Source organism: Hemitrygon akajei, chromosome 29, assembly GCF_048418815.1.
Source record: "Hemitrygon akajei chromosome 29, sHemAka1.3, whole genome shotgun sequence".
Taxonomy (NCBI): Eukaryota; Metazoa; Chordata; class Chondrichthyes; order Myliobatiformes; family Dasyatidae; genus Hemitrygon; species Hemitrygon akajei.
The window spans coordinates 44,958,938-44,971,550 of record NC_133152.1 but is presented as its reverse complement, the minus strand read 5'-3'; the positions used below and the strand labels follow the sequence as shown (position 1 = coordinate 44,971,550).

General features: G+C 44.1%; 1 protein-coding gene across 3 annotated transcripts in view; it reads right to left on the bottom strand.

The window, feature by feature from the left end:
- plekhn1 (pleckstrin homology domain containing, family N member 1) overlaps nucleotides 1-12,613 on the bottom strand; it is a 57,278-nt gene that overhangs the window by 42,807 nt on the left and 1,858 nt on the right. For 2 of the 3 annotated variants that reach the window (XR_012096697.1, XM_073032304.1), the window contains exons 2-4: nucleotides 9,765-9,861; nucleotides 3,696-3,797; nucleotides 866-1,012 (exon numbers count right to left, since the gene is read on the bottom strand). Coding sequence is in view for 2 of the 3 variants with exons in the window: in XM_073032304.1 (XP_072888405.1) it covers nucleotides 866-1,012; nucleotides 3,696-3,797; nucleotides 9,765-9,861 (346 nt within the window). In the remaining variant the exon portion in view is untranslated. The remainder of the gene's footprint in view (nucleotides 1-865; nucleotides 1,013-3,695; nucleotides 3,798-9,764; nucleotides 9,862-12,613) is intronic. The other variant, XM_073032305.1, reaches the window with a different exon arrangement.

Genomic DNA, 12,613 nt, shown 5'->3' with positions numbered 1-12,613 from the left:
AGAAGAGCTAATTTCCACGTGACCTCAAGTGTTTCCTCCAGGTGCTCCGGTTTCCTCCCACAGGCCAAAGACGTACCAGTTAGTGAGTGATTTGGTCACTGTAAATTGTCCTGTGATCAGGGTATGGCTAAACTGGAGGTTGCTGGGCAGCTTGGCTCAAAGGGCAATAAGGGCCTATTCTATGCTGTGTCTCTATCAATCAATCAATCAATAAAACTGTCACCACAAAGAAGGCACAACAGCGCTTCTACTTTCTTAAAAGTTTGTGCAGGTTTGGCATGTCACCTAAAACTTTGACTGCAGATGCAGAGTGGAGAGTATCCTGACTGATTGCATATGGCCTGGTATAGAAACACCAATGCCCAAGAACAGAAAAGCTGACAAAAAGTGATGGGTGCTGCCAAGTCCATCACAGGAAAAACTCTCCCCATCGAAGGTGCAAGAAAGCAACAAGCATCATGAAGGATCCCCACCATCCAGGCCATGCTCTCTTCTCTCTGCTGCCATCAGGAAGGAGGCACAGGAGCCTTGGTCCCATATCATCAGTTTCATGAATAGTAATTACCCTTCAACCATCAGGCTCCTGAACCTTCACTCACCTCAAGACTGAACAGATTCCACAACCTAAGGACCCACTCTTCAACTTATATACTCAACTTCAAGGTCTCTACAACTCATGTAAACAGTAATATTTATTTACATGTTTACTGAGTCCAAATCCTACAATGACAAGCCAAGCATCCAGTGTTTCAATTTGATTATCTCTCCCAAGTCAGTTTCCCGTTAGTAATAAGGTTCCTTTGACAGAATTCCTCATTAGTGAATTGAAAGCATCCATGCTCTGAATAGGTGAAGACTTCCTTACCTTGCAAGAGTGCCAATTGATCTTGACCTTCAAGCAATGGATTATTTTCCCCAAATCTTCCAGCTCCATCCCACTTTGATCCCATTCCTTGATGGGATTGAGGAGCAATGTGCCTTCTATATCGGAATGATCATTTTGCTCTGTAACCTAATTGAAAATAAAGGACCATCAAGTTTAAGTTTATTGTCACCTGACTGTACATATATATAACCAAACAACGTTCCTCCGGACTGTGGTACACCCACAGAAGTTCGCTGATGACACGGCCATAGTGGGGTGTGTCAGGAATGGACAGGAGGAAGAGTATAGGAAACTGATACAGGACTTTGTGATATGGTGCAACTCAAACTACCTGCGTCTCAATATCACCAAGACCAAGGAGATGGTGGTGGACTTTAGGAGATCTAGGCCTCATATGGAGCCAGTGATCATTAATGGAGAATGTGTGGAGCAGGTTAAGACCTACTAGTATCTGGGAGTACAGTTAGACGAGAAGCTAGACTGGACTGCCAACACAGATGCCTTGTGCAGGAAGGCACAGAGTCGACTGTACTTCCTAAGAAGGTTGGCGTCATTCAATGTCTGTAGTGAGATGCTGAAGATGTTCTATAGGTCAGTTGTGGAGAGCGCCCTCTTCTTTGTGGTGGCGTGTTGGGGAGGAAGCATTAAGAAGAGGGACGCCTCACGTCTTAATAAGCTGGTAAGGAAGGCAGGCTCTGTCGTGGGCAAAGTACTGGAGAGTTTAACATCGGTAGCTGAGCGAAGGGCGCTGAGTAGGCTACGGTCAATTATGGAAAACTCTGAACATCCTCTACATAGCACCATCCAGAGACAGAGAAGCAGTTTCAGCGACAGGTTACTATCGATGCAATGCTCCTCAGACAGGATGAAGAGGTCAATACTCCCCAATGCCATTAGGCTTTACAATTCTACCGCCAGGACTTAAGAACTTTTTTAAAAGCTATTATTAATGCTTTTTGAGATAGTGATTTAGATGCATATCATATTTTTTACTGAGTTAAGTATTGTATGTAATTAGTTTTGCTACAACAAGTGTATGGGACATTGGAAAAAAAGTTGAATTTCCCCATGGGGATGAATAAAGTATCTATCTATCTATCTATCTATCTACAAAACATATATCACACACAGCACTAAAAGCAAAATATTACCATAAGTAAGTTTTTTTTTAACTACCTGTTACGCACTGACGTTTAGGGTAGCAATGAAGATCCTCCATTTCTGTCTGCACATACACTCGCAAACAGATATAGTAGGATTCTTCATTGCTATTTCTCTAACAATTTTGTTTGACCATTCAGGGCTGTTAGCCCTAAGATAAACCCCAAACCTGGAGGACCAGTGGAACATTCTTATCCTGGCCTCTACCCTTTGACCTGTTTGGCATGGGTGACCCTACACAAGGCCCTGACTCCAACCAAAGTAGCTCTCCTGGTCATTTGGCAAGCTGCTAAACCCTGCGATGAGGCTGTGGTCCTCTCAAAGGGCAAGTAAGTTAGTAAAATATAATTCAAAGTGCATGCACTGCACAGAACATGAAGACATGGTACTGTCGTGCTTAGCGTGCTGTTATTCCAGCTTGGGATGTTTCGGAGTTCAGAGTTCAATTCCACTGCCATTCTGTAAGGAGTCTATGTACATCTTCCCCGTGAAATGCTTGGGTTTTTCACTGGAAGATCCGGTTTCCTCCCACAGTCCAAAGACATACTGGGTAGATTAATGACATTGCAAATTGTTTCATGATAAGGTTAGGGTTAATCGGGGATGTAGGCTTGCTGAGGGAGTGTGGGTCAAAGGGCCAGAAGGGCCTACTCCATGCTGTATTACTAAATAACTAAACGATAAACAGTTTGCCGTGCTGGTGACAAGGCCTCAGTGGTGGCAGGGTACTCAACAACCTCAGAGTCTGAGGGAAGAAGCTGTTACCCAGTCTGACAGTCCCAGTCCTGATGCTCTGTACCTCCTTCCTGACAGTGGTGGGACAGCTACTGGGATGGGTAGTAGGGGTCTTCAACAAAGCTTCAGGCCCTTCGTCTACAACACTCCTGGTGTGGAAGGAGTTAAGAGTATTCATGTTTAAGGTTCATGATTGACCATGCAGATAGTGATTGTAATGTAGGTGAAAGAAAAATGAGGGCTAATAACTAGTAAATAATGGTATGGATTGTGCTAATGTGGTAACAGGGACCCACAGACAAAACTAGAGACAAGGAATGCAGCAGCGATGGCAGCCAAGTATCAGGAACTTCACTAATCATGTTACAGTGTGCACCCATTGTTTTAATAGAAAATTGGATTTGCTGTTAGACCTGCGGATAATAATTTTACTCTTTAAGGATCTTTGGATGGCAGGGGTGGACATTTATCTTGACCAAAGGGGGTGTAGCTCTTTCCCTCCGCTAGCCCGCAGGTCGCCCTTGGGCAAGGTGTAGCACCTGCTTAGTCCCCCAAATCAGGGTCACGTGAAGCCACGGGGGCAGGTGGTGGATGGTCAAATGAGCAGCTGGTGCACATCACAAGTCCTGGTTATGCCACCACTGATCCAGGCAGATAATCTCTGATAATGGCTGGGGTCACCTGTCTTGTAAAGATATTGTCTAGAATGAGGCAATGGCAAAACACTTGTGTAGAAATATTTGCCAAGAACAGTCAGGGACATGGAAAGACCAGGATCATCCACGTTATGCGACACAGCACATGACGAACAAACTAATCCAGATCTAATCTGTTATTTAATTAACTCTTCCGGTCACCACCAATCTGTTGTCCATATGTAGCTTTACCAGTAATGAGAATGTAAGTGCTGTACCAAATTCATCCTCATCTTTGACTGGTCTCCTGGTGCGCATCCGTTTTTAATAACTGGCCCGCTGTTTCGAACATCATCTCTGCGTGATCTTTCAGTTTGCTCCTACAGGGTTTAATCAAATCATTGATTAATTAATTGACAGTGATTGGTCAATGATAATAATCCTGACAACTAAACAGGAAGTAAACGGTGCGGCATTGTAGCGTTACGCTTTGCAATGCCAGCGACCCAGTTCCTGCTGCTCACTATAAGGAGTCAGTACATTCTCCTTGTGATGCTATCTACTATGAGTTTGTATGTTCTCCTCACAACCGCATGGGTTTCCTCCAGGTGCTCTGGTTTCCTCCTACAGTCACACTTCATACAGGTTTAGGGTTGGTAGGTTGTGGTTATCCTATGTTGGTGCCAGGAGCATGGCAACACTTGTGGGCTGTTCTCAAAACGGCCTCAGACTGTGTTGGTTGTTGATGCAAAATGATGCATTTCACTGTATGTTTGAATGTGCACATGAAAAATAAAGTTAATCTTCAATCCATATTCATCTTTAGTAAGCAAAATTTGTCCATCCAGTCTCTTCAGCAGTTCTCATAATTACATAATTATTTTATTTAGAGATACAGTGCAGAACAGGTCCTTCCTGCTCTAGGAGCCTCACCGCCCACCCACTCACCTACTTAACCCGAGCCTAATCACAGGACAATTTAAAATGACCAATTAACCTACTAACCAGTACATCTTTGGACTGTGGGAAGAAACCGGAGCACCCAGAGGAAACCCACACAGTTCACCGGGAGAATGTACAAGCTCCTTAAAGATGGCAGTGGAATTGAATTCTGAACTCTGAGCTTTAAGAGTGTTACACTAAATGCTACACTACCATGGTGCGTTCAGAGGAATATGTTAACCACAGTCACAACGACAGAGACAAATTTAATATTGGAATCAGTCAGCTAATTTGCAACGACTCACGGAAACTTTAAGCTGCCACCTTTAATAAAGTTATTGGAAAATCTGCTGCTGGCATTCGTCAATTAACTTGACAAATAGCAAGCCCAGTGTCTTCCCTTGGACAGAGCGGGACTGAATGCACATTAACAAAATCTTTAAGGAAATGAAGTCCAGGTGTGTCTGGAATGTATGAGAATAGACTGTTAGCCAAGGCAGTGTGTCAATTTCAGTTCTAAATCTATGCGAGCCCCACCCAAATATACAATCAGTGGCTGCATTATTAGATACACCTGTACACCTGCTCATTAATGCAAATTTCTAATCAGACATGATCAGGAAATTTAGTTGTTGTTCAGACCAAACATTAGAATGGGGAAGAAACCTGATATAAGTGACTTTGACGGTGGTATGATTGTTGGTGTCAGACAGGGTGGTTTGAGTATCTCAGAAACTGCTGATCCCGTGGGATTTCATGCATAACCATCTCCAGAGCAAGCTCCCAACCTTTTTCCTGCCATGGATCAAACCTGTGGACCCCAGGCTGGGAAATGCTGCTGAGTTTACAGAGAATGGTGCAAAAGAAAAACTATTCAGTGAGCAGCAGTTCTGTGAGCAAAAATGCCTTATTAGTGAGAGAGGTCCGAGGGGAATGACCAAACTGGTTCAAATTGACAGGAAAGCTCAGTGATAATAGACTCTGATTCAGCAAGCTGCTGTATCAGAAAGGAGAATGTTGTGTTACTTGTCACTGAAGTCTCTGAGGTGGCTCGACCCTGAGTGCAGATGTCTGAGGCAAGACCCCATCAGGACATGCTAAACCATATGGAATCCTCCTCAACTCTGCGTTATTAAATCACTGACCTCGTGATCTGTCCAATTCATTTGTCGTAAACTAATGAACTAGAACAGTGGTCCACAACCACCGGGCCGCAAAGCATGTGCTACCGGGCCCCAAGGAAACGATATGATTTGGCGATATGAAACACTATGAGTCAGCTGCATCTTTCCTCATTCCCTGTCACGCTCAGTGTTGAACTTGAACGCACGCGAGGTCATTACCCATGCCTCATCCATGTCAGCGTGGGAAGATCAACTCCTTGAGCTTGCAAGTGACGGTGGCCTGAAAAGTATGTTTAACATAACATCTCTGCCAGCATTCTGGATCAAAGTCAAGGCTGAATATCCTGAGATAGCCACGAAAGCACTGAAAACATTGCTTCCATTTCCAACATCATATCTCTGCGAAGCGGGCTTTTCTGCAATGAATGCAACGAAAACTAAATTGCGGAATAGACTGGACAGAAGGAACCCCCTTCGAGTATCGCTGTCTCCCATCAGCCCTTGATGGGACCGTCTTATTGCAGGGAAACAAACCCAGGGCTCCCACTGATTCAGCGATATTGGTGCATTGCAATGATTTTATATGTTCATATGGGGAAAATATGTGCTGTGTGTTTAATATTAAATTTGTTAGATATACCCTTTTAGAAACAAAATTGAGTGTATTAGCCACTTATAAGTGACTTAGTTGAGTTATCACCTATATTCCAGTCGTGATTAACACTCAGCCCCCCCCCCCCCCCGGCCAGTCTGCAAGAATATTGTCAATATTAAACCGGTCCATGGTGCAAAAAAGGTTGGGGACCCCTGAACTAGAAGTTATATCTGGAATAAAGATCTAGCATCCAGAGTGTTTGACTGGGAAGTGGAATTTATTTTTCTTATGGTTTAACTTCCCTAAGCTGACTTGTATTTCTGAATCGAAATCAGGTTTAATATCACTGGCATATGCATGAAATTTGTTATTTTGAGGCAGCAGTACACTGTAAGACACAACAATAATTTTAAAAGCCTATAAGTAATAATAAGTATATATTAAAAGTAAATTAAGTATTACAAAAAGAGAAAAGTACTGAGGTAGTGTTCATGGGTTCATTGTCCATTCAGAATTCTGATGGCGGAGGCGAAGAAGCTGTTCTTGAAACACTAAGTGTGTGTCTTCAAGCTCCTGTACTTCCTCCCAGATGGTAGCAATGAGAAGATGGCATCTTGGCACCTTCTGGGTGATGGGGGATCATTAATGATGAACGCCACCTTTTTGAGGCATCGTCTGTAAAGTTGTCCTCATTGTGGGGTGACTAGTACCTGTGATGGAGCTGGCTGAGTTTACAACTTTCTGCAGCTTATTTCGATCCTGTGGAGTAGCCCCTCTCCTCCATATCAGACAGTGATACAACCAGTTTAAACGTTCTCAATGGTACGTCTGTAGAAATTTGCTATGTTCACTTAATCACCTATATACTTGCAATTGCTCAGTGAATTTTCCAGCAAATACAGTATAGCTGCTTCTGTGTTTTTCTAGAAACTTCTTAGTTTTCTGTAGCAGGTGTCTTTGGCTATTTCATAGGTTAATTGTTATCACTGAAATGTCGTTACTTCCAATCTGAGTATGATATGACAATGACAACATTTTCTTTATTCTCTTGGCTCCTCTTTTTTGTTTATTCTTCATTCTTCTGATATTTAATAAAACGACCATAAGCAACAAGTATTATGCCTCATTCTTGACTTCCAACGATCCTTTTGATCGTGAAAACGCCAGGATCCAATGGGTGTTAGTGCAAAAAATGCATTTCACTGCATGCCACAAGTGAGGGATGTGATGGGACGTTCTCCACCTGCCTGATGAGTGTAACTGCCAGTGACGTTCCAAAAACTCATCACCATCCAGGACAAAGTAACACTCACCCACCGTAAATATTTAACTCCTTCCACAGTCAATACAAGCTCATCTATGGACAGTCCTATGCCCGGCTTCGAAAGGAGGAGGCTAGCAAACCCATCCCATGAAAACCCAGAGCCACAGAAACGCCAACAGAAGCTCCAATGACTTCGTCCCTGAGATGTATAGATGGGCTACACCTGGACTTGAAAGTCTGGCCCAGGATGGAGGACTCTGGCAAGCTGCAATCAGAGGCCTATACCCCGGCAGGGCTAACGGGCTTAGGAAGAAGTACAGATTTTAAAATGAGGAGGGGGAAAGTTTAAAGGAGATGTGCAGGGCAAGTGCCTCTACACAGAGTGGTGGATGCTTGGAAGGTGTTGGTGGAAGTAGATATGAGAGTGGTGCTCAAGAGGCTCTCGGATAGACACATGAATGTGCAGAGAATGGAGGAAAGTCAAGGTTGAGTTACAGTCATCTGCACAAGTACACGTATGCACAGGTACAATGAAAAACACAGCAGCATCATAGGCACAAGAGAAGCAGCATTCACAAGAAAAGTATCAATTAAAAAACACGTTATACACAACTTTTATAAAATAGAATGCAGTCAAAACAAAATAAAATACCAAGTGCAGGTTAGTGCAATCTGATCAACGTGGTCATGGCTTTGCTGTGCTGTCGTAGTGATTAAAGGAGCACAGAAGCGCAGCGGTTAGCAAAATACTTTACAGAGTGCCGGCATCTAACGATCGGGGTTCAAGGGAACTCACCCTCTTGCCCTCTTCTCACTGCTACCATCAAGGAGGAGCTACAAGACACATATTCAATCTTTATGAAGAGTTTCTACCCCTCTGCCAGCTGATTTTTGAATGGTCCATGAAACCGTGTACACAACTTCACCATTTATTTTGTTACTTAGTTATTTCTATATTTTTTGAGATACCTCGCGGAATAGGGCTTTCTGGCCCTTTGAGCTACACTGCCTAGCAACCCCTGATTTACCCTTAGCCTAATCATGGGACAATTTACAGTGACCAATTAACCTACAGACTGGCACAGCTTTAGACTGTGGGAGGAAACCAGAGCACCCAGAGGGAACCCACACAATCACAGGGAGAACGTACAAACTCCTCACAGTCAGTGGTGGGAATTTGCTGGTACTGTACAGCATTGTCCTGACCTCTACACTACCGTGAAGCAAATTGTAACTATAATTATAATTTATAGTTTTATTATCATGTACTGCAATGTACTACTGCTGCAGGACAACAAATTTCACGGCGGGGCCAGGGATATTAAACCTGAATCTGAATGGTGGGGAGGAATAAGATATAGTCCATTTTTTAAAATTTAGACGTCACGTATTGCACTAAGAATGAACAGTGGTTTCTCTGTTTCAGAAAAGGGAACACACAAAAGTGTTAAGACATTACCAGCATGTGCATTATCTCAAAGGCACAGCGTCGGGAACTGAGACACATCAGCCGCATGCTGGTTTGTTTTCAACAATAAAAGGGCTGACAGCGTATTGTGTTGCCAAGTGCCACGCCCAGCACTTGCACTTAAACTCAGTGGCCGGGTTATTATGTACCTTGTACCTAAGGGGTGGCAAGGTGGAGATGCATCTCTACCAAAGGAGGTGTAAGGCACTCCTTCCCTCCGCTAGCCTGCAGGTCACCCTTGGGCAAGGTGTAGCACCTGCTTAACCCCCCGATCAGGATCACGTGAAATCATGGGAGGAGGTGGTGGATGAGCACCTAGTGCATATCACAAGTCCTGGTTATGTGATCACTGACACCAGGCAGACAATCTCTGAAGAGTATTGATAATGGCTGGGGTCACCCGCCTTGTAAAGACACTGCCCAGAAGACTGCAATGGCAAATCACTTCTGTAGAAACATTTGCCAAGAACAATCATGGTCATGGAAAGACCATGATCACCCATGAAATGTTGTTATTTGAGTTACTGTTGCCTTCCTGTGAGTTTGAAGCAGCCTGGCCGGTCCCCTCTGACGTCTCTCTCATTAACAAACAATTTTCCTCCACAGAACTGCAACTCACTGGAGTTTTTTGTTTGTTTTTTTGCACCATTCTCTGTAAACTCTAGAAACAGGTTGTGTGTGAAAATCCCAAGAGATCAGCAGTGTCTGAAATACTCAAACCACCCTGTCTGTCACTAACAACCATTCCGCGGTCAAAGTCACTCATTTCATATTTCTTCCCCATTCTGATGTTTGGTCTAAACCACAAATGAACCTCTTGACCATGTCTGCATGCTTTTATGCATTGGGTTGCTGCCACGTGATTGGCTGATTAATTATTTTCATTAACAAGCAGGTGTACAGGTGGCCAAAGAGTGCACTTTTAGTAAAGTCACAGATAGTAGAGTTTCTTACCTTTGCCAAACATGTTTCTGCCTGCAAGCAGTAGTAATCTTGATTGTGATCAGTTTCCAACCCGTTTTGCAACTTGGTATAAATCTGTATTTGTTCCCTGAGAGACATGGGGAAGAAGGAGAGATGGAGGAGAAAGAGAGTGGGGGGAGAGAGAGGGGAGAGGGGGGGAGAGGGGAGGGGAGGGGGAGAGGTGGAGAGGGGGAATAGGAGAACAGGGGGAGAAAGGGGGAGGGGAGTGAGAGAGAGATGGGGGGAGAGAGAGAGATCGTAAGCAAAGTCCATTTACTTCTGAGGGATTACAGTGGATACAATTCATATGAAAGTGATTTCACTGACCTGCTTGGAATGGGCTTGAGATTGCAGTTTAGAACATAACACAGGAACAGACCTTTCAGCCATGATTTTGTGCCAAATTAATTAAATTAATGACACTTAATCCCTTCTACCTGTCCATTCTCTGCATATTCATGTTGCTCGTCATCACCTCTATTGGATCTGCCTCCACCACTACCCCTGGCATCACATTCCATAAGACCACAAGACATAGGAGCAGGATTAGGCCACTTGCTTCATCATGTCTTCTCTGATTTATTTTCCCTTTCAAGCCCTTCTCCCCATAACCTTTGATGCCCTTACTAATCGAGAACCTATCAACCTCCGCTTTAAATCCACCCAGTGACTTGGCCTCCACAGCCTTCTGTGGCAATGAATTCCACAGATTCACCGTTCTCTGGCTAAAGAAATTCCTCCTCATCTTCGTTCTAAATGGATGTCCTTGCATTCTGAGGCTGTGCCCTCTGGTCTTGGACTGCCCCACTTAAGGAAACATCCTCTCTATATAGGCCTTTCAACATTTGATAGGTTTCAGTCAGATCGCCCATCACTCTTTGATACTCCAGCAAGTACAGCCCCAGAACCACCAAACTCTGCGCATAAGTTAACCCTTTCATTCCCAGGATCATTCTCGTGAACCTCCTCTGGACCCTCTCCAATGCCAACACCTCCTTTCTCAGATAAGGGGCCCAAAACTGCTCACAATTCCAGACTCCCATCACTCTCTGTTTAAAATACCTGGGAGCACATCTCCTTTAAGCATTCACCCTCTCATCTTAGATGCACAGCCTTTTGTATTAATATTTCAACCCTGAGAAAAATATTCAGACTGACTACTTATTTCCGTCTCTTACAAATTTCTATCAGATCTTCCCTCAGCCTCCGCCACACCAGAGAAAAATTTCCGCGTTTGTTCAACCTCACCTTGTAACGTATGCTTCCTAATCCAGGTAGCATCCTGCTACCTGTTAAACCTCTTCTGCACCCTCTCCAAAGTATCCACATTCTTCCTGTAATGGGCCAATCAGAATTCAACGCAATACACCAGATGCGGCCTAACCAGAGTTTTTTAAATCTGCAGTTTAACTTCCTGACTCTTGAACTCAGTGCCTCAATGAACAAATACAAGCATGCCATATGCCTTCTTTACCTCCCCACCAAGCTGTGCAGCCACTTCCAGGAGCTATGAACCTGAACCCCATCAACTAGGGAACCATTCAATTGTCTTATAACAGCGGGGTAGAAGCTGTCCTTGAGTCTGGTGGTGCGTGCTTTCAAACTTTCATATCTTCAGCCCGATGGGAGAGGGGAGAAGAGGGAATGTCTGGAATGGGATGGGTCTTCGATTATGCTGGCTGCCTTAGGACATAGAACATTCAAACACAGAACACTTTTAAGCCCATGATGTTGTGCTGACCTTTCTACCTACTCTAAGATCAATCTAAACCTTCCTTCCCACAAAGACCTTTATTTTTCTTATCACATATTTACATATTTTATCCATATATGTTAAATATAAATATATATTTACTGAGGCAGTGAGGAGTGCAGACAGATTCCATGGAGGGGTGGATGGTTCCCATGGTGTCCACAACTCTGAAGTTTCATCAGTGTTTAAGGGGAACTTGAGGGGCAACTTCTTCACTCAGAGGGTGGTGAGAGGGCAGAACGAGCTATCAATGGAAATGGTGGATGTGGTTTCAATTTCAACATTTACCAGAAGTCTGAGTAGATATGTGGACTGGGCAGAGTTGTATGAAGGGTTATAGTCCAGGTGCATGTCAATGGGGCTAGGCAGAGTATGCATTTGGCATGGACTAGATGGGCCAAAAGGCCTGCTTGGGTAGTGTATTGTTCTATGACTGTGACTCAGTGACTGGGCCCCAGCGATCAGTGTTGGGGCACCATGGTAGCATCGCGGTTAGCATGATGCTATTACAGCTCAGGGCATCGGAGATCAGAGTTCAATTCTGGCGCCGTCTGTAAGGAGGTTGTATGTACCGCGTGGGTTTCCTCCGGGTGCTGCGGTTTCCTCCCACATTCCAAAGATGCCCCGGTTGGTGAGTTAATTGGTTATTGTAAATTGTCCAGTGATTAGGCTAGGGTTAAACCAGTGGGTTGCTGGGGCAGTGGGGCACGTTGGGCTGGAAGGGCCTGTTCCAAGCTGTATCTCTAAATAAATAAATAAACTATTGAAGTAATTATACTTTACTGAAATAACAGAAAGGGATCCACATAACTAACACAAGAGCCACTCTAAGCAACAGACTCCAGCACTAAGTTGCCATTGTACAGAACATGAAGTGGACGGGCAAATCTGAAGGGCAAATAAATGTGAGAACTAGATGGTGGGGAAATGAGGCTGCCTACATCACTCAAGTGTCCCACAAAGGAGATTCTGCAGATGCTGGAAATCCAGAGCAACACACACAAACTACAACAGGTCAGGCAGCGTCTATGGAGAGGAATAAACAGTCGACGTTTTCAGGCCCACACTCTTCATCAGGTCCTGACAA